We start from the raw sequence: 22,991 nt of genomic DNA, 5'->3' as shown, positions 1-22,991 counted from the left end.
GTGCTGTGGAGCGATGCGGGATGTCAGGCTCGCACCTCCATTGCCAGGGTTTTTTACTTCAAGATGCGCTGTGCGGCAGCCTCTATTTTTAAGTATGAACTATTTTAACCGCCCTTCCCCGCTCTCGGCCCGCTCTCTCCCTGCAGCACCGGAGCCGCTGTTTCCCCGCCCGCCCGCGCCTCCCCCGCGGCGGGAGCGGCCCGGGGAACAGAAAGTCGATGGCGCTGGGCGCGGCCTCCCCGCTCCGCGCCTCCTCCCCTGCGGCGCGGCGGAAGTGACGCGCGGGCGGGCGCAGCGGGCGCGGGGCAGAGCGGCGGCCATGGGCAGGAAGGAGCGGGGTGCGCGGCGCGGGGCCGGGGGGTGCTGGGGGGTGCCGGGGCCGTGGCCGTGGCGGGGGCCGCGGGCCGTGTCACAGCTCCGGCTTTGCTTGCAGAGAAGAAGAAGTGCAAGAAGCGCCATTGCGAGGACGAGGAAGACAATGAAGACGAAGCTCCCGGCAGGGAGTCGCAGGAGGCGGTGCCGTCCGCGGCGGGGAAGCAGGTGGAGGACAGCGGCACCAAGCTGGACGAGTACGGGGCCAAGGACTACAAGCATCAGATGCCCCTGAAGGCTGACCACGCCTCGCGTCCGCTCTGGGTGGTACGTGCGGCCCCGTTCCCTCACCCCGTCTCACCTCCCCGCAGAAGTGGCGGCCGTGCCCGCTGCGGGCGGCCGCGCAGTGAGGTGCGTTGCGGGCGGGCAGGTGGCCGGGCTGCTGCAGGTGGGGTTTTCCCCTCGCCCCATGAAGGTGGTGGGACTGCGCCCCCCAGGCCGGCCCCGCTCTCGGGTGCGGGGCGGGCGCCAAGAAGAAAGAGATGGGTTGGTTGTGTGCGCGGGTGTGGAGGGCGAGCGCCGGGGGTTGCCCTGGGCAGCGCCCCCGGAGCGGGATTTGCACTGGTTCAGGTGTGAGGCGGCCCCGGGTCACGCCGCCAGCCCTGCCCGGGGGCAGCTCGGAGAGCCCCGGGGAGCTGCTGCCGTCCCGCGCGGGCTCGCCGGGCTGCGGCTGCGCCATGTAGGGACAGGGCAGTGAGTGCCTTAAGCTAGTTGCTGCTGGGTGCGAGGTAGAACGGCTGGTGGAAGTGGCTGCGTTGGCTGATGGCACGAGTGGGGTCTGTTGTTGCAGACACAGCGATAGGGTTTCTATGTTGGAATAAAGCAGTCTTAACATAAACCTGTCCAAGGTTTTGCCGGTAGTGCAAGCGTATAAAGCAGAGGTGGTTGCTTTGCCAGTGTCTGCAGGGCGCCTGTTACTGAACGCTGTGACATGCAAGTGCTGTCTTTCCTCCTCCGTGCATTCCGTGTAAAATGAGTGAGGAGTTTTGTGTTGTTTCAGAGGACCAGGGCTGGAATCTAACCTCTGCTCAACACTTTGCTTAGTATTAAAAAAGAGATAAAATACCCCCACGTATCAGTCTGGGAAAGCTTAATTGATCTGGGTGTGGTTTATCTTAGTGTCATGGAAGGGACATGGACAAATCAATGTCTGAACCTTTTCAGAAGACAAAAGTTGCCTGTTCCTGTGTCTCCTTTCTTCTTTTTCTTGTGACTTCGTTGTTAGGGTGAACACTTCTTTTGAAACCCTATGGTGTGTTAGTTGCTAAATCATGGCCTGTCTCTGTATCACAGTGGCTGCTGTACAGGAAATTCCTCATCCTGTTCAAGTGACACTGTTGTCCCTTCAGCATTTCTCTTTATTTCTGCAGGCTCCTGATGGTCATATTTTTCTCGAAGCCTTTTCTCCACTTTACAAATATGCACAGGATTTTTTGGTTGCCATTGCTGAGCCTGTGTGCAGACCAGCCCACATTCATGAGTACAAGCTGACTGCTTACTCGCTGTATGCCGCTGTTAGTGTTGGTCTGCAGACAAGCGACATCATAGAGTATTTACAAAAACTGAGCAAGACCGGTGTCCCAGATGGAATAATTCAGTTTATCAAGGTAAGACTATTTTATTACCACTGGAAATGCTGACAAAAGCACTGCTACTAGTGTCATCCTTTTGGAGAAGAGAAGGCTGCGTGGAGACCTCATAGCAGCCTTCCAGTATCTGAAGGGGGTCTGTAAGGATGCTGGGGAGGGACTCTTCATTAGGGACTGTAGTGATAGGACAAGGGATAATGGTTTTAAACTTAAACTGGGGAGATTTAGGTTAGATCTAAGGAAGAAGTTCTTTACTGTGAGGGTGGTGAGGCACTGGAATGGGTTGCCCAAGGAAGTTGTGAATGCTCCATCCCTGGCGGTGTTCAAGGCCAGGTTGGACAGAGCCTTGGGTGACATGGTTTAGTGCGAGGTGTCCCTGCCCATGGCAGGGGGGTTGGAACTAGATGATCTTAGTGTCCTTTCCACCTAACTATTCTATGATTCTATAATTTCTGCTGCCTCTGCTTAATTGATTTGAAGTTTTTTTTAATCATTCATTGGTTCTATCATCTTACTTTGTCCCTGTTTCAAGATGTTGTGGTTTAACCCCAGCTGGCAGCCACTTGCTCACTCCCCGCCCTAGGTGGGATGGGGAAGAGAATTGTAAGAAGGTAAAACCTGGAGGTTGAGATAAGAACAGATTAATAATTTAAATTAAGTACAACATAATAATAGAAACAATAACAATAATAAGGAACCGAAAAAAGAGAGAAGAAGGAATAAAATTCAGGAAACCCAACTGAAACACAGTACAATTGCTCTCCACTCGCTGACTGATACCCAGCCCAACCCAAGCAGTTGGTCCTTTCTGGCCAACTGCCCCAGTTTCTACACCGAGCGTGATGCTCTGTGGTATGGAATACCCATATCCCTTTGGCTAGTTCAGGTCAGAGCAGGTGTCTTTGCTCTGTCCTGGCTTCTTGTGCCCCTCCTCACTAGCAGAGCATGAGAGACTGAAAAGTCCTTGAGTCAGGTAAGTGCTACTGAGCAACAACTAAAACATTGGTGTGTTATCAGTGTTGTTCTCAGACTAAAGCCAAAACACAGCACTGCACCAGATACTAGGAAGAAAAATAACTCTAACCCAGCCAAAACCAGGACACAAGAGAACAGAGGCTTTCTCTTATTGTTTGCCTTCGATAGTGTATTGCTGCACATGTAATTTTTACAGTATAGCCCGTGTGGAGTTTATACCTTTTTTAAAAATAAAAAATATCCCCAAGCTTATCCGAATTTTCAGCCAGTAGGAATTGTACATGGGGAAAGTTTCCTCAGATTTGCTCTGGAAGAAGACTGTGAATGTGGGAAGCAGTCTGGAATAGCCGGACAGAATAAAAGAGAACAGAGCCTGCCTTATCTTGTGAGTATGCTCTTGCAAGTCTTGGAAGCTGATGGAATTGGATATAAAAACTGAATATCTGTGACTGATGTGCATGAGATGATGTGTGGATCTTCTGAAAATTCCTTTTTAGGTTTCTTCTGTAAGCATTACAACCTTGCAAGTAAATGTTCTATGGTACTATGCTTCCCCACAAAGACCTAAACTGCATTGCAGCACTTGGTCCCAAACACAGGATCGCTCTTCTGCCCATTCCTAATGACTGCTCTTGTTCGTTTCTAGCTGTGTACTGTCAGCTATGGGAAGGTGAAGCTGGTACTGAAGCATAACAGGTGAGTGGCTGCTTCTAACTACTGTGGCAGAGGAAGACTCCAGTGCACAGCTGTGCATGCATGAGTGGTCTCAGTAGCTGTTGAGTCTTTCAGCTCCCCACTGAGTGGAGCATCTATCAATATCACTTCTTCAGTTGTTGGAAGTATTTAATACGTTAGTCAGTGAGTTCAGTTTGGCTGTCCTGAGATACTCCTGCTTGTCATTAAACTTTTAAAAGTATGTTGGAAATCTGATACTCGAGCTTGTTTCATTACTGGTTGGACTTGCAATGTATTCTTAAGGTTTTCAGGTAATTGTTTCATGCCTTCCTTCCGAATTTCCATGGGCCTGGTCAGACAAGTTTTTCCACAGCTGTCCTTAAGTCTTGTATATTCCAATTCGTAATCCATTATCTGGCAGGCTGAGCAGATTGATTGGCAAGAGCTGTGTGCTTGGTGCTGGCTTGAATCTGGTTTGCTTTAAACCTAGAAGATAAGGTTGGAAGGGACCTTGGGAGGTCAGCTTGTTTAGAGCTAACCAGTTTTATCTCAACCTGTGATTCTGTGATAGGCAGAGGGAAAGGAAGGAGATGGCAAAACCCCAAAGCCTGCAACTGGACCTTGCCTGTGTTTTCTCTTTCTCCTTTTATTTCTTTTGCTAAGTTTTCTGTTGTCTTGACAGCCATAGGTAATCTCTGGTACTGTAATCTAACACTGCTTGTGCTGCTGCTTTTTTGAAGCTGCTGCTTTGGGTAGAACTAACACAAATATTACTAGCAGGATTTTGTCCTCTTCCTGGGTGTTTCTGAGAAGAAGATATCTCCCATGTCACTTAAGGCTTAACTTGGCTCATATTTTAACTGTGATCTCCAACCAGCATCATTATTGATGAATCTTCAGGGTGACACACAATTTCAGGAGGCACTAATTTAAATTTTGGATGGTTTGTGTTTTGGAGGTTTTGGGGTTTTGACTTTTTCTGGTCCTGTGGGCAGGACTTCAAAACACCACATCCAGTGTCTTCATAGACTTGCCTCAGTTCAGTCCCAAAAAAATGGACTTGTGTCACATGTCACCAATAAGCTCTCTTTAGGCAGTTCTGCTGCAGTTTTCCACTTGTGTTAGGGAACATCTGAGCAAGCTGGATAACTGCAGAGTACATGATGCTTTTGGTATGAAGCATCTTTTTAAAATTTGGATTGCCAGAATTGCTTTAAGTTACCACCCCAAGATTGGATACTTGAGAGTGCATGTAGGATAGTTATATATTTAAGCATCTGTGCCACTCTTCCTGTAAGTTGATTAGTTCATAAAAATGTTCTCCTTTGTCCTTTCATTTTAGGTACTTTGTGGAAAGTACCTTCCCTGATGTCATTCAGCAGCTTCTCCAAGACCCAGTAATTAAAGAGTGTCGCCTAAGAATAAAAGCTGATGCTGAGGATGACGAAACAGAGTTCCTTACAGAGACATTCACCAGTAAATCAGCGGTATGTTTGGGCATGTTTTACAATTACTGCATGAACAGTAGATAAACTGTTGAGTAGTTTGGAGGGGTTATTGTTTGTTTGTTTATTCGTTTCTTTGATCATCACTTGCTTTTGGTTCTGTCAGCAATGATCTGTGCCTCCTTGATGAGCCCATATTCAGGGGCTGTGTGTCTAATGAAACTCTTGGTGAAAATCGTGTCCATTTCAGATTGCCAAATCCAAAGAAGGTGGCTTTGGTCCATCAACTTCACAGGAAACAGATGCTCAGAATAAGCCAGATGTCCCAGCTGATTTATTTGAGTTTTATGAACAGATGGACAAAGATGAGGAGGAGGAGGAGGAAACACAGACAGTGTCTGTTGAAGTCAAGCAGGTACGAGTGTTTTGGTCTCTGCATTTGTAGCGCTGGGGAATGCACCTGGGACTTGAAAATAAGCACAAGAACTTAATGTACTGTGGCCCTTGGTTTGATAGGGGAGATCACTGGAAGTCATCGACATTCCTTTTACCTTCCTAAATCTTAGAATCTTCCTCTTCTGTACAGAGGGCAGCAGGGAATCTTTCCTTCCCTGCCTGCAAGGCTTAGTGCTCACAGGCCAGAGAAAATCTCTAGAGACTAATCGCAGAATAGTTTGGGTTGGAAGCGGCCTTCAACGGTCATCTACTCCAACCCCCAACTAAGGGGGGTTCCCATCATGCACAGCTTAGTGTTGCTTTGTGCAAGACCAGCAAGGATTCAATGGAGGGCAAATCTGCTGCTGGTTTCAGAGCATGTTTTTTTTTGCTCTCCCTTCCCTCCCCGTTTCTATTCTGTGACTGATGTTTGCAGAAGGAACTTTTGGGGGTTCTGATTTCATAGCTGAAGAAAGGAGCTGGAGGTTGGAGCACAGCCCTGGCTTGTCCTGCAGAGCTTTTGTAGAATTTCTCAAGTTGGTTTTGGATGCCTTAGTGGGGGAAACAGGAATTTTAAAGCCAGATAACTTAGTAGCTACTTTGTTTATTTTAAAACACCCAAACCAAACCAACAACCTCTTGGTGATTGAATCAGCCTGTTATTGTGTGGAATAACTGCGTTACCAGGGTATGGAGATTTTCCCGTTAACAGATGTGCAGCTTTGGTAGGTCCTGTGTAACACAGAGCCTTTTGTGTCTGTTCCTGAGCTCTGCTGCAAGACTTCAGGGTGTAGTTTAGTCACTGCGGATAAACAACCCATCTGAGACTAATGTGTCATGTTCTTAGTCTGTCTAAACAGCCCTCTCCTAATATCGAGTGTTATTTAAATGTTTGAGGGCGATAGGGGTGATCACAATGGTCTTGGAATAAACTTTAACACTTGCAGACTTCATGAGCATGAAAAATAAATGTAACTTCACGTGATACAGGATAATCTTTTTGGTTTTTAAAAAAAGTTACTTCAGATGCGGAGAATTTACCATCTGAAGCTTTGTTTCCTCTTCAGGAGATGATTGAAGAACTTCAGAAGCGTTGTATCCATTTGGATTACCCCTTGCTGGCAGAGTATGATTTCAGAAATGATTCTGTGAATCCTGATATTAATATAGACCTGAAACCTACAGCTGTCCTCAGGCCCTATCAAGAGAAAAGCCTAAGGAAGATGTTTGGAAATGGGCGAGCCAGATCTGGTGTTATTGTCTTGCCGTGTGGTAAGTTCCTGAGTTGGGATTTAGGGGGTTTGTTCTTTATTTGCCTGTAGTAAAGGAACTTCCAAATATGACAGCTGCTGGGATTTCAGACAGTAGTAGGGGCTGGGTACCAGCATACAGAGTCCCGTAGGTTTTTAGCAATTGGGTTCCGGGGCTGTGGTGAGGGAGAGCTTGGTTAATAGAGCTGCCAGGCGACTGCTCAACAGCGCTGTCGGTATCCCTGTAGTGACTGAAGGACTGATTTGTGGTTGTGATAGCTTCAGGCTGTCATTCGTGCTTTCACTGTTCTCTCTGCATCAGCTCTGTCTGTCTTCCAGTGAAACGTAAAGCTGTTGGTACTGGAATCCTTTTTACCTTGGTTGGGAATAGGGAGACTGGGGGGGACTGGGCTTGCGAATATGGGATAAGAGGGGTGCAAGGAAGAAAACTTGTGTGCACCATTTCTGGGCAGGGGGAGCTTAAGAAAGAAGTGAGGAACAAGCAGATTGGGACCACCTATGGGAAGCAATGGGAAAGGGAGGGAACACGAAACTGCATGCGAGTGCCCTTGGTATTTGGGGTGGAGAAATCACATGGGAGAGATAGCGAGTGCCTGAGAGAGTGTATAAGGGGAGCTGGAAGAAGTGTGAAGGAAGAATGGAAAGATGTAAGGACTTGCTTTGTAGGGGAATGCACATAGCTGGCGGGAGGCAGTGGGATAGATCCACCCCTAGAGGAAGCTTTGTCTAGCCACCTGCAATTTAATGTGCTTTTGAAATTAAAACAGCATTTAAAGATTGCTTCTAATAGGCAGAGCCATTGTTTACAATTATTTTCTTGGGAAAATACAGTTACGTGTCCAGTAGACAATCCAGTAGAAGTGAATACTCCATTTCTTTAAAACTGTTACAGTAAAGAAACAATGAAGAGTTTGTCCTTACGTGATTTCACATCCTCTCGCAGTTTTCCTTTGCTCTTTCTTTTTTTTTTTGCCCTCTCATAGTGCGTTCATATCTGAGAGGTGACTAATGAATATCACTCTCCTTCCGTGCAGGTGCTGGCAAGTCTCTAGTTGGAGTGACAGCTGCATGTACTGTTCGCAAGCGGTGTCTGGTCCTTTGTAATTCCGCAGTGTCTGTAGAGCAGTGGAAAGCCCAATTCAAGATGTGGTCCACCATCGATGACAGTCAGATATGTCGGTTCACTTCTGATGCCAAGGACAAGCCCATTGGCTGTTCAGTTGCCATCAGCACATATTCCATGTTGGGACATACGACGAAAAGATCCTGGGAAGCAGAAAGAGTAATGGAGTGGCTTAAAAGTCAGGAGTGGGGCCTTATGATACTTGATGAAGTACATACTATCCCTGGTAAGGAAATGGTGTGCAAATATGCTCTTTTAGAAGTAGTGTTTTTTTGCTGTCTTTCTCATGATTAATATAGTGAGTAAACCCCTGGCTTAGGGTTGTGAGACAAGTAAACTGCCTCGTTCTACTTTCTTTTTTGTCTTTTTTTTTACCCTTGATACTACACAGTGTAGCTGACCATGAGTTTTCTGAAACCCTTCAAATAAGACCCTGTATTTTCTATAATGGCAGTGTAAAATACAAATGCCTTCTCCTTCTGTGTAGGTTGATAAAGTGCTCTTATGAATTACATTTGTATAATTTTGCTGTAGACAAATTTGAACAGGGGAGGAATTCTTCTGCCTTCTTTTCTTCTGAGATGTAGTGGCACTGTAGGATAGCTTTTAGTATCTATTTCTATTCAATAAAATACGAGTAACCATAACAATTGGTGTCTAGAAATAGCTGCTGTATTTGATATTACTCTGTAATTGAGATCTATACTATTGGAAAGCAATAATGTAGTATTAAAGTGTCTGTGGAATAATCCTGGCTAAAAATACCATTCAGGATTCTGTTAGCTGCTCTAGCTTGTTCTCGTAATTGCATTTGAATATATAATTTGGTATCTACAGAAACGGTGGATTTCGGAAGCAGACCTTGATGATTACCTGCCGTTTTATCACAGTAGCATGTTGCTGCCACCGTGCTTTCGCTTTTGTTCTTTCTTGGTTTTGTAAAAATTAAGGTACAGAATCTCCTCTGTGATCTCTCGCAATCACAAAGCTGAGTTCTGCAGTAATTCTGCGATATACAAGTCCTGAATGTGGCAGTCAGCCAGGAGTCCTTGTGTCATAGTTCTTCCTGGGAAATCCATATGATCTAAAACAAGCCATGTAACCTCTGGATATATTAACTTTCAGGAAATGGGATTTTCAGAGCACACTGAAGATGTAAACTAAAGCTGCAATCACTGGGCAATTTTGCTGTAACACAGATTTGTTAGAAGTGTATGTGAGATGGGATTACATTTCCCAGCACTGTGCTTGATTTGTGTTTAGGAGTTGACAAAAATGTTCTTTTAAATTGCAGTATTTGTCTTCTAAACCCATTCAGGAAAGTAAACAGAAAAATCTGTTTTGCATTTTTTAGCAAAGATGTTCAGACGTGTTCTCACTATTGTACAAGCTCATTGTAAACTGGGGCTGACAGCTACTCTGGTCAGAGAAGATGATAAAATTGTTGACCTGAACTTCCTGATCGGACCAAAGCTCTATGAAGCCAACTGGATGGAGTTACAGAACAATGGCTACATTGCTAAAGTCCAGTGTGCTGAGGTAAAGCTCTGCTTTTTGGTACTACTAGTGTTTATTTAGTATGCTTATAACTTCTTTTTTTGTAAGAAGATATATAAAATTGTAAGTATTTAACTGGGAAAAACAGGCTTCGTATGACTTCTTACGTGCTTTGTCGCTCAGGCAAGGCTGTTGCTGGTCAATATGAACATGTGGCAAGTCCAGTAGCCATGGATGTGTTCTTCAGGGTGACTTCAGCACGCTGTTTGCCAGGATTGTGGTGCTTGATTGGCCATCTCCAAGCCAGCGTTTGGAACTGTGAACAGTGCTTGCAGTGTTGTAGACCTCATTCGCTGCAGTTGACATTCGTGTTGTCTGGCCTGACTTGATACCTTAAGCTCAGTTCTCTGTGGTAGCGTAACACCATGTTACGATGAGGCTGATATCGGGCGGTATGCTGGAAGCTGCCTTTTAGAGACTTCAGCCAGTAGACAGTCTGTAGTTGTTTGAGGAAAATTCTTGTAACTCCTAAAACAAAGGAGGATAGTAGAAAGTTTTAAAAGCCATAAGAAAAACATCTGCTTATTTCAAGCCTGAATGCACGAGGGTGAAAATTGAAAACATAGGACTGAATCTTACTATTTGCAATATAATGATGTGACCTCTGTTCTTTCCCACATATGGATGAGAGAACAATCCGGTACCAGAGAAGTGGAAACCTTTCACACAGGCACATCAGAACGTTCAAGAAACCTTTCTGAGTCAAACTAAAGGTCTAACTTAATATAGCATTTCTGATAAATGTCGAGGAAGATACTTAGGGAAGGGTGTAAAACAAGGGCAGGCATACCTGTTACTTCTCGAAGCCCTCAATCACTGGTGAGCTGTATGTGGTTATTGTGTAGCCATCAGTGAGTTTCCTTTTCATTAATTTTTCCAGACTCCCATTGAATGCAAGTGAAGTTTTAGCAGCCACAACATGCCATGGTAGACTTCTGTAACTTAAATGTCTTTTGGGTTTTTCCTGGGTTGGTTTTTTTCAGCTTGCTTTTTCAGTTGTGCGTGTTTGGGTTTTGTTTATTTGGCAGTGGTTGTTGTTGATTGTGGGGGTTTTGTGTTGGTTTTTTGTAAGTGGTGTTTGGGGAGTTTTTTAAACCTGTCTTGCTAGTTTTGTGTAATTCTTCCCAGCTCTGGTACTGGAATAAAAGCTGCAGATGCAGGTCAGCTCTTCTCCTTTTGTACAAACTGGAGTTGTAGAAGGAAAAACCCCACAACTATTTTTAAGCAGTAGAATGCAAGTAAAGAGCATCTAGAAAGTAAGCAGGTTGAAGGGTGAATAATCGGTCTGCAAATTCAAATTAGACTGTTTAGGCACTTTGCTTGATTGTGCCTGAGGGGCATGATTCTTCTCAGTCCCTGAACTACCCTCTAGACATTGAAAAGTGAAGCATGGGCTACCTTTGTTCTGAATGATGTGAAAATTCTGCAAGTTTATATTCTTTAAGTCAATGTTTTGAAATAACATTTGGTGGGCTACCAAAGGCAAAGAACCAGCTGCTAAAATCAAGGTCACTCCTTTGTGAAAAATATATGTATGAAAAAAGGTTGGTAAATTTGTTGTGCAGTGAAGACTAAATGTGTCTCTTCGCTTTCAGAATATGGATTAAAATTTTGATGGTAAAAAACTAACTGCTGAGGCAGGCAGATTACACTGACACTTCAATCCCTTAATTATTGCTCTGAAAAAAGCATTCAGTAAAATTAAGTATGAAACATAAAGGAAATATCTTCCAGTCTTGTTCCAATCCCGCTGCCTGTCTCTGTCATGGATCTCACTGCCAAAGCATTTTGGAAGGCCAGAATATGAATGAGGTTAAACAGTTTGGCAGTGCTGGAGGCTACCCCAACCAGTAGCTTTCATTTTGGTTCAGAAATTACTGTGTTAAGATGTGGTCTGTGCTGTTCAGAAAGTCGTAATGCATTATCATCCCCCCAGTATCTTTTCAATTCCCACTGGAGTAAAATAAATAACAGAGGGTTACTCTATCTGTGTGTGTGTGTTTAATTCTAGGTTTGGTGCCCAATGTCACCTGAATTTTACAGAGAATACGTAGCTATCAAAACAAAGAAACGGAAACTGCTGTACACCATGAACCCAAATAAATTTAGAGCCTGTGAGTTCCTGATTAAGTTTCATGAGCGACGGAATGATAAAATCATCGTATTTTCCGACAATGTCTTTGCACTGAAGGAGTATGCAGTCAGACTTGGGAAGTAAGTGTTCACAACTAACAATGACACTGTCGTTTTCCTCTCTCCTGGAAAATTGCCTTGTAATCTCGCAGCTTTCAGTAGTCTTTAGATATTTCTTGTAATACTTTAACTCCAATCTTCCTATATAAAAACACCTCAGGAGGGTGGTTTTTTTTTTTTATGGATTGGCACTGCACCATTATTTTGTTGTAGAACTGTTTGGAAAGAATCTGTTCAGCACTTGTCTCAGAGGTGTTTTCATTCAGGATTTCTGTGAGAGACCGTTAGTCTCCATCCATTCTATGATTATTAAAATCCAGCGGAAAAATGAGAGGCTTTTAATAATATCAGCAGGACTATTTCTTTCATGGATGGTAGTTTCTCCTGTCTCTCTGAGACAAAGGTTTTCAAATATACACCCTCTGGATCTTTCAAGATCTTTTCAAACCCAGGGCATTCCGCCTTGTCAAAAAAAAAAAAAATCTAAGACCGACTTTTTGGGGATACTTGTAATTGTTTGATAAATGAGAGGATATTGCTCCCTTGAGCTCCTCAGCCAATTTAGATGACTCTAATGCAAGTGCAGTTATGGAAGGTTGTACAAATAGAGTTTATTGAGGGGTTAGCATGAGTGTGTTTGTCAGGTTTGGGGAGGGATGGTCGGGGAGAATGTTTGCCAGGATCAGGCGTAGAGCAATTATTGGGGAAAATAAGCACAGAAGCTGGCCTCATCCTTTCTTTGACAAGCCCAAATAACACATTGCTTGCTGGAAGCTGTGGGGCGTTTTGACTGTATATGATTACATGTCTAGGAATTTCAGCAGTGCCACAAACAAGTGTTACACTTACCAAAATGCATGATTGGAGTTTACAGCCATATTGTGCTGGCTTGCTGTGACATCAAATAGCAAGCAGAGCTAATGGCGCTGGATGAATTCCAGCACCCGTGGTCTCTTTCATCATTTTTTTTAATCTGTCTGGACAGAGATTAGCTGTAATGATGCCTCTGGAATGTCTCTAGCAGTGTTCAGTGCACCGCAGAAAAAGCCTTTAGCAAAGGTGATGCTGAGAGCAAGTGCTTGTGAAGTAGCACAATAGTTGTTAAGTGGAGTAGATGCTGTAAAAGCATGGCAGGAAAACCAGTTAAAGAAATACTTTTCACTTTCTCGAGTGAATTCTTTGTTCCTCACATCATTTATGGAGCTAAAGGTTATATAGCTGTAGGTGTTAGAAAGAAAGGAGGCTTGCAGTGCTGGATAAAGGAGAGGGAGTCTTTATTTTAACCAGAGAATTTTCCATCATAATTTGAGCATGATGAAACACAGGGAACTGTTAATTTGGATAGAAATTACACGTGTAGGGAAGAGAGAGCAGCCCAGTGGTGCTGGCTGAGGCTGTCTGCTCTACCTGTGCTGGCCCAGCAGGAGCACAGTTCCCGCTGCACTTCCCATGACCTGATTGAAGTATGTAGGGTGGGTGGCTCCCAGGTGGAGGGGGCGACTGTGGCCATCATCTGGCTGTCTCTGTTGGCTCTTCCCTTACCCCCCCCTTTCCCTTGGTACTGGCAGGCAAAGACCATGCATGCACATGACAGCAATTATTTTTACTACAATTTTGGGGGCCACAGAATTCAAATTTGCTTAGCCAGCTTTTACTCTGTCACGAGTCTGTCCAGTATAGCATAGCTCATATGCTGGCTGGTTTTGCCTGGTGTTATTAGTATGTTTAAATCACTGTTTCTGAAGGACTATGCCTCTGTGGTTTTGACAGTTACGTCAATTAGTTGGAGAGGGATTTATCTTTGCAAATTCCTCAAATGTCTTGCAGTGAGGAAAAGGATTAATTAAAAAAAAAAAAGTTGAAGTTAGTCTGGCATTGGATGCTCTTAAATGAATCGTTGTCAAGTAGGATCTGGGTGAGTTAAAATGGAGGACTGGTAGCCAGGAGTTCTGGGTTATTCTGTTCTTAACTGAAAAGTGTGTTTGAACCCCTTCTGGTGCTTTAAGAAGCAGAAGGCTCACAAATGCTTTAGTTTCAGTTTAAGTCTTCCATTTAAGTTTTGGGGTTTTAAAATCATCACAATTTAAATATTAAATGAAAATTTAAATAAGGCTTAAAATATTAATAAATGCTACTATTTGAGTAATAATGGTTCAGAGTTGACTTGTTCGCCACTTTCATCTTTTAGCTGTGTTTTCCTAAAGATCTGGTTAAGTACACAAAATAGAAGAATTAATAAAAGTGACTAGGATTGCATGGTAAAATAAAAGCTAGAATAAAGTTTGTAGTAAAGAAAGCAAGAGGAGCCAATGCACAGGGATTAGTTGATAAGAACAGAAAACGTTAGTACTGTGCACTGCATGTACAGCTACCACCCATGTATGTGCAAGTGAAAGTTAAATGCAACATTTGAGGTTGGTTCATTGTGTTAGAAATAATGTATGGAAGTGTGAACGAAACAAATTGGAGGACTTGATTCCTATTATTTGAGATGCTCACTGTTAACGAGCATTTGGAAAAGAAGTGCCACAGCTGGAGCAGCAGTGGCTGTGGACACCTGCGTGCCTCATTTTTTATGTGGGCTTTGCCATTGTTAGCTTTTTTTGCTGTTTATTTTTTTTTTAAATAAACAAAACCAACTCTGCTTCAGCAGGAAGAAAACAGCCGGAGTCTAGAGAGAACCTTGGGAAATTCATAGTAGCCCAAGTTACTCGTGAAGTCTGTGGGTGACTGAGAGTTTGCGTAAGCCTTCTGGATTGAGATAGATTCCACGAGATTCATTGTCAGATGTTAGAAACCTTAGGTGAAATGCCACTGTGAGCTGCTCGTGGCCATGGAATGTTTGGGACCTTGTTTTCATTTCAGTAAGTCCAGAAGGTATTAGGAGGGCCAAAAGGTTAGCTTCAAAAGCAAAAATAATTTTCGCAGAACATCCAGCAGCCAGCTTGTGACACTTGGCATGTAATTGATAAAGAAGCCTGGATTTTCAAGTGCTTAAATAGGAAGCAAAGGTTGCAGCTGTCAACGTGCTAACTCAGTAGATTTGAGGGAAAAAATGTCTTATTTTAACAGCTGCCTTCAGCCTTTCATGTGGGCTTAACAAATGTATTCAGCGTGTGGATATAGAGCTTCATTGGTGCATGTAATTGCAAAACATTTGTAACTGTCAGAATTTATTTCTGGCAGCCTGCGTTGCTGCAGAGGGTTCCACAAACAACTGGGTTGCTGCCATAAGGAGCCAGATGAACTAAAAGTAATCTGTAACTGTAAAGTGCCAAAATCTGGGCGTTTTTTTATATCAGTTCAAATGCATCCTGTGCTCCCTTGCCATGGGATCCTTGTACCTCATAAGAAATGTTTGAGAGAACTTTAATTGGTTTAATTTGTGTATGTTCTGTTCTTTTCAGACCCTATATATATGGTCCCACTACACAGGGAGAAAGAATGCAAATTCTACAAAACTTCAAGCACAATCCAAAAATCAACACTATTTTCATTTCCAAGGTAAGTGAGGACACTGAGTGTGTCCTTGTACCTATCTTCAGAGTGAACTTCATTTGAGAGTTACACATGCACATTGTGTGTTTGACGTCGTTGTGTCACAGCTCACAGAGGTGTACTTTGTATTAAGGCTTTTTAATGATATATTGAACTAAGATACTGCTCAGAGGTTGCTTCTCTGTTACAGGTAGGTGACACCTCCTTCGATCTGCCGGAAGCCAATGTTCTGATTCAGATTTCATCCCATGGTGGGTCTCGAAGACAGGAGGCTCAAAGACTGGGGCGAGTGCTGAGAGCCAAAAAAGGTAAATGAGTGGTTGGTAAGGCTTCCAAAGGACAAAAGAAGCTGAAGAAAAATGAACTTCTTGTTCTTTGGTGGTTCTTTCATTTCTTCATTCCTTGATAATTTCCTCAACATGAAATCCTTTTAAAAAAATCATACTGTTAACTCTAAAAAGCAAGTCTTCAGAAGGCACGTTTTTCATACCAGATTATTTTAAAAATGGGATTTGGTTTCCAACTGGTTGTGTTTTTGCAAAACATATCCAAGGAGTTTTTCATTTAGAAAAATGAGTCTTAATACACTTTCTGCTTGAGATCTGCAGACACTTATTTTATGTGCGGTTTGTGCTAGTTACAGCTGAGGCTTTGTTTGAAAATGTGTAAAAAAGCCTTGTTAGTGATTTAACAAAGTCTTAGTGAAACCTTGGACTTTAAAAGAGACCCCGATGCTGTTTGGGAAATAGATCTTAAAGGACTGTAAGTTTCAAAAAATAAATTGGTGCACAGCCTGGTATATCCCAGTCTTCAAATAGCCCTAGGAATTCTTAGCAAATGAACTTTGTCTTGCCTTTTAATGGAAAAACCACTGCAAACTCCAGTTTACACTGATAAAGCTTTGTCTTTCTCTGTCGAGCTTTTTCGACATGTATTGCAGTCCTCGCTTTTGACTTTTTACTTCTTTATGCAAAAGACTTTGAAAAATCCTATCTTTCACCTTGTCTAGCAGAATAAAGAAGCAGGTTCTTCTCAGAGCACCAGTATAAGTGGGAGTCTACATTTCCCTTTCTGTTTTTCCCTTTTTACCCCTTCTCAAGTTAGTCAGAACAAGGGTAGGAGTTACCATGCTGTGTACTTTGTCACTTAATGTAAGGTCTGAGTGGAGCTAAACTTTGCAAATTGTTTTTGTGGAGAGACAACTTATTTAAACACCTGTTTTCACTATTCAGTCCTTTGTTGTTCTTTGCTGCAGTGTTCCAAATGGAAGTACTTACTCGGTGTCTTTGTCTCCTAGGCATGGTTGCAGAGGAATACAATGCCTTTTTTTATTCTCTTGTCTCCCAAGACACTCAGGAAATGGCATATTCAACGAAACGACAACGGTTTCTTGTAGATCAAGGTTATAGCTTCAAGGTAACTTGTTCCTTCTATTTATTATATTTGTGGCCTGAGAATGTAACTTTCATATTCTTTCATGTTAGTACTAGGTCAAATACTTGAGAATTCCAGTTGTGGAATGTATTAATGAAGGTTTTGCTCACAAGCAAGAACTGTTCCAGTATTGTTTTATCCATCTATATTACTGTGGGGGAGATACAAGTAGCTTAGTACAGCTTCTGGAAAGGTAAATATTCTAACTTCAAACCAAGCACCCTCTGGGGAGTGAAGCGGCCTGTTACTTGCATGGTTGGTTTATATTTATGCTTTGCAATTGTCCATCTGTGCAGGCTTTCTCTTACACCTCATCATACTGGTTGTGTATAAAGCATTGTTGATAGGTGTTCATGTCGTCGTTGCCAGCAGTAATCCAGAAAACTTCCAAAACATCACAAATAATATCCAAAGAACTCCAGTCTCAGACTAGTTTTTCACTATTGGAAGAAAATCTTTTTCCTTGTGGCTAAAGAGAACATACAGTGGGCAGGATTCATCCATCCTACATTCATACATGTGACTCTGGTTAAGTGTCTGCAGAGTCTAGCAACCCATTCCAAAAGAAATAATTTTCAGGAATCTTTGTCCGCATACTAATCTTGCGCACCATTTCCACAATGCGCTCCAGAGCCTGCAGTGGTACAGAAAATCAGGCAGGATGCAGACGTGTTGATACAGTGGCTCTGTGTTCGCAGAAACTGTTCTGGCTGATGGAGGTCTTCAGACTGTGCTTATTTCCACCAACAGCTGGACCTTCCTCTTGTAACTCTTCTCTGCATGGAATGAAGTATATCACCAAAATCACTGGGTTGAATGTTCATTGATTAAAAAATGCCAGAATTAACTGCAGGAAAATACTCTTCCTGGAGAGTAGCAGTCTTCCTACCTATAATTAAAACATACTCCTCGAAACAGAGAACATTTCAGTGTTGAAAAAGTAACAGAGCCATGACTTGAAAGGCAGAAGTTTCCCCTAAAATCCCTTTTGTAAAGGACTGAATGCTGTCTCATTTCTCCAGACATCCTTGAAAACTGGTCACTTGGTTTTTTATGTATGTCTGCATCATCTTGTTCCAAACATAAAATGTCATTCTACCAAGGCTCCCCTATTTTTATAGATTTCATGATATATCTCATTTAGTTTTCTTTTAATCCATGGGCTGCTCTGTGTGGTCATCTGTTGGATTGTTAAAGGCAACAGAGCATCACGATAATTCTTGCTTTTAGGTAAATTATTCTTTTACAAAACTGGAGTTTACGTTGCTGACTAAAAGCCTTCCCAATAAGGAACACTGCTGAGAAAAAGAAGAGCTAAGGCTCCCTATGTGCCTTTGGGGGACAAGCTCAAGCTTATGGTGTTGACAGAATCGAGCAAGGATTGCACAAGGTGCAATGGCAAACAGCCTCTGCTGGGTTGCACTCGAGCTTAGCTGTGCAAGAGCTTTGCCTCATGAGACAATGCAGTACAGGATGTCCCTGCGGGTAAAACCTCTCTGAACTGCAGCTATGCTGAAGTAAATAATTGCTCTCTAATAAGTGGCCCTTTAAAGAGAGCTTTGAGGGTGTCCTTACACCAAATCAGGCATGTCACAGTCTTCTAAACATTGTTTTGCTTTGTAGTGAATGTATTTTGACAAAACTGTGGATCAGTACTAAGCTGCAACTAATTACAGGAAATGCACCTATGTGGCTATAGCCAAGAAGATTAGAAAAATCCCTTTACTTATATTTGAATGCCTTGGATTTTGGAACTAATAAAGAGGTTAAAATAGAAGAATTTTATTTTTCAAGGAAGATCTAGGACTAGGAGCTCTGGTGTAATATGAGGGGGAAAGCAGTGCAAGAGGCAGCTGAGTTTCTGAAGCAACATTTTAGCTGACCAGTACTGGGATGTTTTTATTTGCAGTTTAGGAACAAAACATTAGAATATCTATTTTCTTCTGTTTGACAAAGTTTAAGCCTTAGTCATAGCTGGCATCGAAGAATAATAGGGCTGGAAGAAACTTCCAAGAAACCATCTATAGCAACATAGCCAGGATCAACTATATGTGGGTCATTCCCAGCAGGTGTTTGCCTTCCATATTCTTCCAAATATGGAGACTCTACCTTATCTTTCGGTGATTATTTCAGTGCTGATGTTCTCTACTTCAGAATTTTTGTTCCTAAATTACTAAAAAATCATTACTTCTTTAAAAAGGTAAGTTTTTGCTTTTTTCTAGGACTTGCTTTCTTCCCGCCATCTCTCAATAGCTCCATTCTATGCCTTTCACCAAAAAGAGGACTGGAATAATACTGCTTTGCTAAATCACATCTTTTGTCTTTGCTTCTTAAATAGGAGCCTTGTCATTACAACTTCCTGCGTGGGGTTTTTTCTGTTAGCTAACCTTAATTTAGTTATTTATCATATTGTGGGTTTATTTAGAGGCTTAATGTAGGATATGTTAAATTTTAAAGCAGTAGCATAACTCTAAGAATTGGGGATGACTTTAAGGTTGGCATCTGTTGAACAGCTTAAAAAAAATGGTGATGCAGTGGGAATTCTTTCCATTCTATGAATCACATTAGCACTGTTTTGCAACCACAACTGGAAGCGGGCTGTTGCAATTTAAAATTGCTTTTTGTGACTCCTTTTTCTTTATTTTTTAGGTGATCATAGCACATGCCCTTCTGAATAAACAAGAAGGAGACTATATGTTCCTTTAGCCATATAATAGGACAGGCTGCTTCCCCGAATGGATTCTTAAATCTAGGACATTTCTCAGAAGGACATCCATTTTCGAATTAGAAATTGCCATTGACAACAGCCCGCAACATTGATTGATTGTTCTAGGGTTTCATGTCTCTTGTTTTTCAAAAACAGTACTTTGTGGCCAGTGTGGATTTATTTTACCTTAAGATGGTTTTATATTCTTTTTTATCAGTCTTTGTGATCCGATCCAGCCCAGATTACTGAGGTAACTAGTTTGTAATTGTATTGACTTGGGAAGTAAGCTGGAAAAAGAAGAGGAGGAGGGGAAATACTACATAACCAAGGGAAATGGCTTAATTAGAATGTCTTTCTCAGTACCTCTGCACGTGGGAAAACTGAGATTCTGATGTATAAACGTGTTTACCAGAATGTGTTTAACTGCTGGAAAAATTCTTGTGAAATTTTAAAAATACCTCTAATTAAGAAAGCAAGCTGCCTACTGTAAAACTTTAGAACAGAAGCTTGAGAGCTTTTCAGTTCTTCAGAGGAGGTTTTTCGGCTAATGGAGTATATGGCACTATATTGCCAGTAGATGGCATGTGCCCTGCGTGCAGGGTTATCAGATGAGTTACAAAAGAATTTCAAAGAGAACAAACCTAACAGCTAATTTATCTTGCGTAAGTACATGAACATCGGAAGAGTCCTTTTGCTCTGCTGCCGCTTTGTTGCAGGTCGCTGCACTGTTTCTCAGCAACTGATCATACATCTCAATTTGTTAGTTTGTGGGGGTTTTTTCCATATTCCTCAGTGTTTATTGCTACAATTCTCAGTGTCTGTAAATCTAGTTAATTATTTTTCTTATATATAAAGCACTAGTTCTTAAACTAGACAAATGTAGAGCCCACATCATGAAGCTGACCTTGCAGTAAGTTCAGTGTGCATGTGAGCTGTATGTGCTTTGGTCAGGTTCTTGATCAAGGCGGTATGGACAGTGTTTGGCTGACATCCTCTGTCCAGAGCTTTTATTTTTCCTTTCTTTCTTTCTTCCAAAGGTTTGTATTCTGCATTTCCAGCTAGACTACAGCAAGGGGGGGTGGAGGGTGATGTATGTGTATGTACACCACTTTGGAAGATTTTATATGTATCTGTGCTATTCATACTGTTAAGCTGTTCAAACCATTAATAGAAGTTGAAGGCACTTCCAAGAGTACTCCAAGAGTACCTTGTACTGTGATCTGTTTCTTAGGTAGTAACAAAGTTTGCAGGCATGGAAGAAGAACAACTTTCATTTTCAACCAAAGAAGAAGAGGAGCAGCTTCTGCAGAAAGTCCTGCAAGCATCTGACCTGGATGCTGAGGAGGAAGTAGTTGCTGGAGAATACGGTTCAAAGTCTACTCAGGTAATGAAGAATGCTTTGAAAAGGATGACCACAAGTGTGACAGAACTAGATGATTCCATTTTCATTCTAAATGCGATGGCATCATTGATACTCTCTTATGTGGTAACTAATTTTTTTTGGGTTAATGTTTACCTACATGGCATTGTGATGAAGTGCATTAGGAATTTCCACTCTAAGGTATACTTACAGCGAGTGGCAGGCACTGACTTTCTTTGTAGAAATCCTTGAGAAAAAAACTTGAAAAGTTTTTTGGCATTACAGTCGCTAGATGAACAACGCTGCTCAGCAGCCAGCAGGCATCGCTAGGTTAGAGTATCTATCTAATCACACATCTGTCCAATCACACATTGACATCTGTGTTTTCTCCTCTTGCAGATGTCACGTCGTACGGGCACAATGAGCTCTATGTCAGGAGCAGATGATACAGTTTACATGGAATACCACTCTTCACGGAGTAAGGCATCTGGAAATAAACACATCCACCCACTGTTCAAACGCTTCCGGAAATGACGTCCTTCAAGTGCGTGTTCAAACTGCGGATCAACACTCTGGCTGCCAGAACTAAGAATATGGACTAAAGACTTTTTTTATATGCAACTATATAGGCACAATGAAATCTTACCACAGGAAAGATACTATCCAGTGACTGGATCCTGGTCATACATCTTTGGTTTTCAGGGTAATTAATAGAATTTATTTTTATCAGCTGAAGATTTTCTTTTTCAGAAGAATTCTGGAAAATGAAGTTTGTACTGATGTTTGAATTGTTATTTGTCTGACTATTGTGTCTGTTCAACAAAATACTGGCTTTTTAAATGCTTAAGTAAAAATCATTCATTTAGGTGAACAAATCCTGATAGGAGCACTTTACATAATATTTTTAAAACTAGGAGCTAATTTATACTTATGAGTTAACCTGTCTTAAAATTCTAACAAATTGTTTGGAAACATTTTGAAGTTTGAAAACTTTGAGGCATAGAGGGACTATGTCTCCAAAGTAAACTCAAGGACAGTATTAGTAAATACAATTAAATTCTGTGCTCCACTTATTTTTCTTTCAACTGTTGAGAACTTGCTGAAGTAAAAGCTGTTTCCCTTGTCTTTATATAACATTTATTAACCATGCAATAAAACCATCATAACTGCTAAACAGTGCAGTGTCACAGCAGAAGTTATTGAATCAAAAAGTGTTTTGACATGTCATAAGGTGAGTTGGAAGCAGAGGCTGAAGGAAAGATTCCCAGGTTTGGAGTTCTTTTCTTAATGAGCGCTGTGTATTTCTAAAATATTTGAGGAGAGGTGGTGGTTTGTGGCAGAACACTTTTTAAATATCATCTGATTAATACTGTAATGGTTATGCTACTTGGTATTGTATTATGAGGTGGGGGGTTTTGCTGAGAGTTTGTAGAACTTTAGGAACACCTTATGAAATAACATTGATCTATTGGTTCAAAATACGTTAGTATAATTCTTTACTGGAATGAGTATGTGTGGTAGAGCTATCCTGGTTATATGACAAATGTGCTTCAGAAAAATACTCTTTATTATTAGCATAAACTCACAAATTGAGAACGTAGAACTACTGGAAGCGCAATTCAGAACACATGGTGCTTGGTTTCAGTCTCTGTATCAGAATCATGTAATTCTGAAAATGGAACTGACTTGGTTCAGTTTAAACTTGGTTTAGTCTCTGAGCCCTACCCCAAATGCATGGTTCTTCCTATTCTGAGCTTTTTGCCTCACAAACAGGGACCAGCCATGACAGTGCTTGAGCGGCTTATATGGAAGAGATCAATGTGCAGTATTCTGGTGCCGATTTCCTCTCCCCAGTTTTACAGCATTATTTACTTCTAATAGTGGTTTGGACCAGCTCTTGTGGCAGCAGTAGAAAAATTGTATTTTACAATACAGGTGTCTCTGACAGTGGGATAGCTGAGCAAGTCAGACAGCATCCCTCTGCATAATTCTAATAACATGCTTTATGAATTGCTTTGGAACTATTCTCCACTCTAAATCAACTTGGAAAAAACAAGCAAACAAAACCAAACTACTAAACGTGGAAATGGCTTAATAGTGATATTTGTAACTGCGGCGCAAGTAGTAGATGGATGTTGGACAGTGCTCTAGTTCTAGCATAGTAAATCTTTGCTATGCTGACTATACTTTTCTAAGTAATGGGTCTGTGTGGGATGCAGTACTGCCAGCATCAAGTAAAGGATAATAGTTTTACAAGGTAAGAATGACTCCATGCTTCAGTAATAGCATGTTGGTATTCAAATTTTAGATGTAATTACTTTGATATGATTACTGCAGTAATTACTGCCTGCTGTAAC

At 41.9% G+C, this 22,991-nt stretch overlaps 1 protein-coding gene across 4 annotated transcripts; it reads left to right on the top strand.

The window, feature by feature from the left end:
- The first annotated feature begins 267 nt into the window (after positions 1-267).
- On the top strand, positions 268-22,059 carry ERCC3 (ERCC excision repair 3, TFIIH core complex helicase subunit). Of its 4 annotated transcripts, none has more exons than XR_004389910.1 (15): positions 268-338; positions 434-723; positions 1,743-1,979; positions 3,583-3,632; positions 4,954-5,098; positions 5,307-5,471; positions 6,559-6,763; positions 7,797-8,111; positions 9,240-9,424; positions 11,454-11,656; positions 15,043-15,139; positions 15,324-15,441; positions 16,431-16,549; positions 19,217-20,658; positions 21,034-22,059. XR_004389910.1 is itself a non-coding variant. In XM_030485902.1 (15 exons), the coding sequence occupies exons 1-15, from the start codon at positions 320-322 to the stop codon at positions 21,166-21,168; spliced, it is 2,352 nt and encodes a 783-aa protein (XP_030341762.1). In that variant the 5' UTR covers positions 268-319; the 3' UTR covers positions 21,169-22,059. The 4 variants fall into 4 exon arrangements, 3 of the variants coding, with proteins under 3 accessions (XP_030341762.1, XP_030341761.1, XP_030341763.1); XM_030485902.1 differs by having other exon boundaries at positions 434-639; positions 20,506-20,658; XM_030485901.1 differs by having other exon boundaries at positions 20,506-20,658.
- Positions 22,060-22,991: the final 932 nt, after the last annotated feature.

This window comes from Strigops habroptila, chromosome 5, assembly GCF_004027225.2.
Source record: "Strigops habroptila isolate Jane chromosome 5, bStrHab1.2.pri, whole genome shotgun sequence".
Classification (NCBI taxonomy): Eukaryota; Metazoa; Chordata; class Aves; order Psittaciformes; family Psittacidae; genus Strigops; species Strigops habroptila.
Note: the sequence above shows the minus strand (reverse complement) of the source record. Positions and strands in the feature narration are given on the sequence as shown.

Coding starts and splice junctions, on each gene's coding strand:
- ERCC3 (XM_030485901.1), top strand. Junction 6,764..7,796: donor TGTTATTGTCTTGCCGTGTG/GTAAGTTCCTGA, acceptor CCTTCCGTGCAG/GTGCTGGCAAGTCTCTAGTT. Junction 16,550..20,505: donor ATCAAGGTTATAGCTTCAAG/GTAACTTGTTCC, acceptor TCTGTTTCTTAG/GTAGTAACAAAGTTTGCAGG.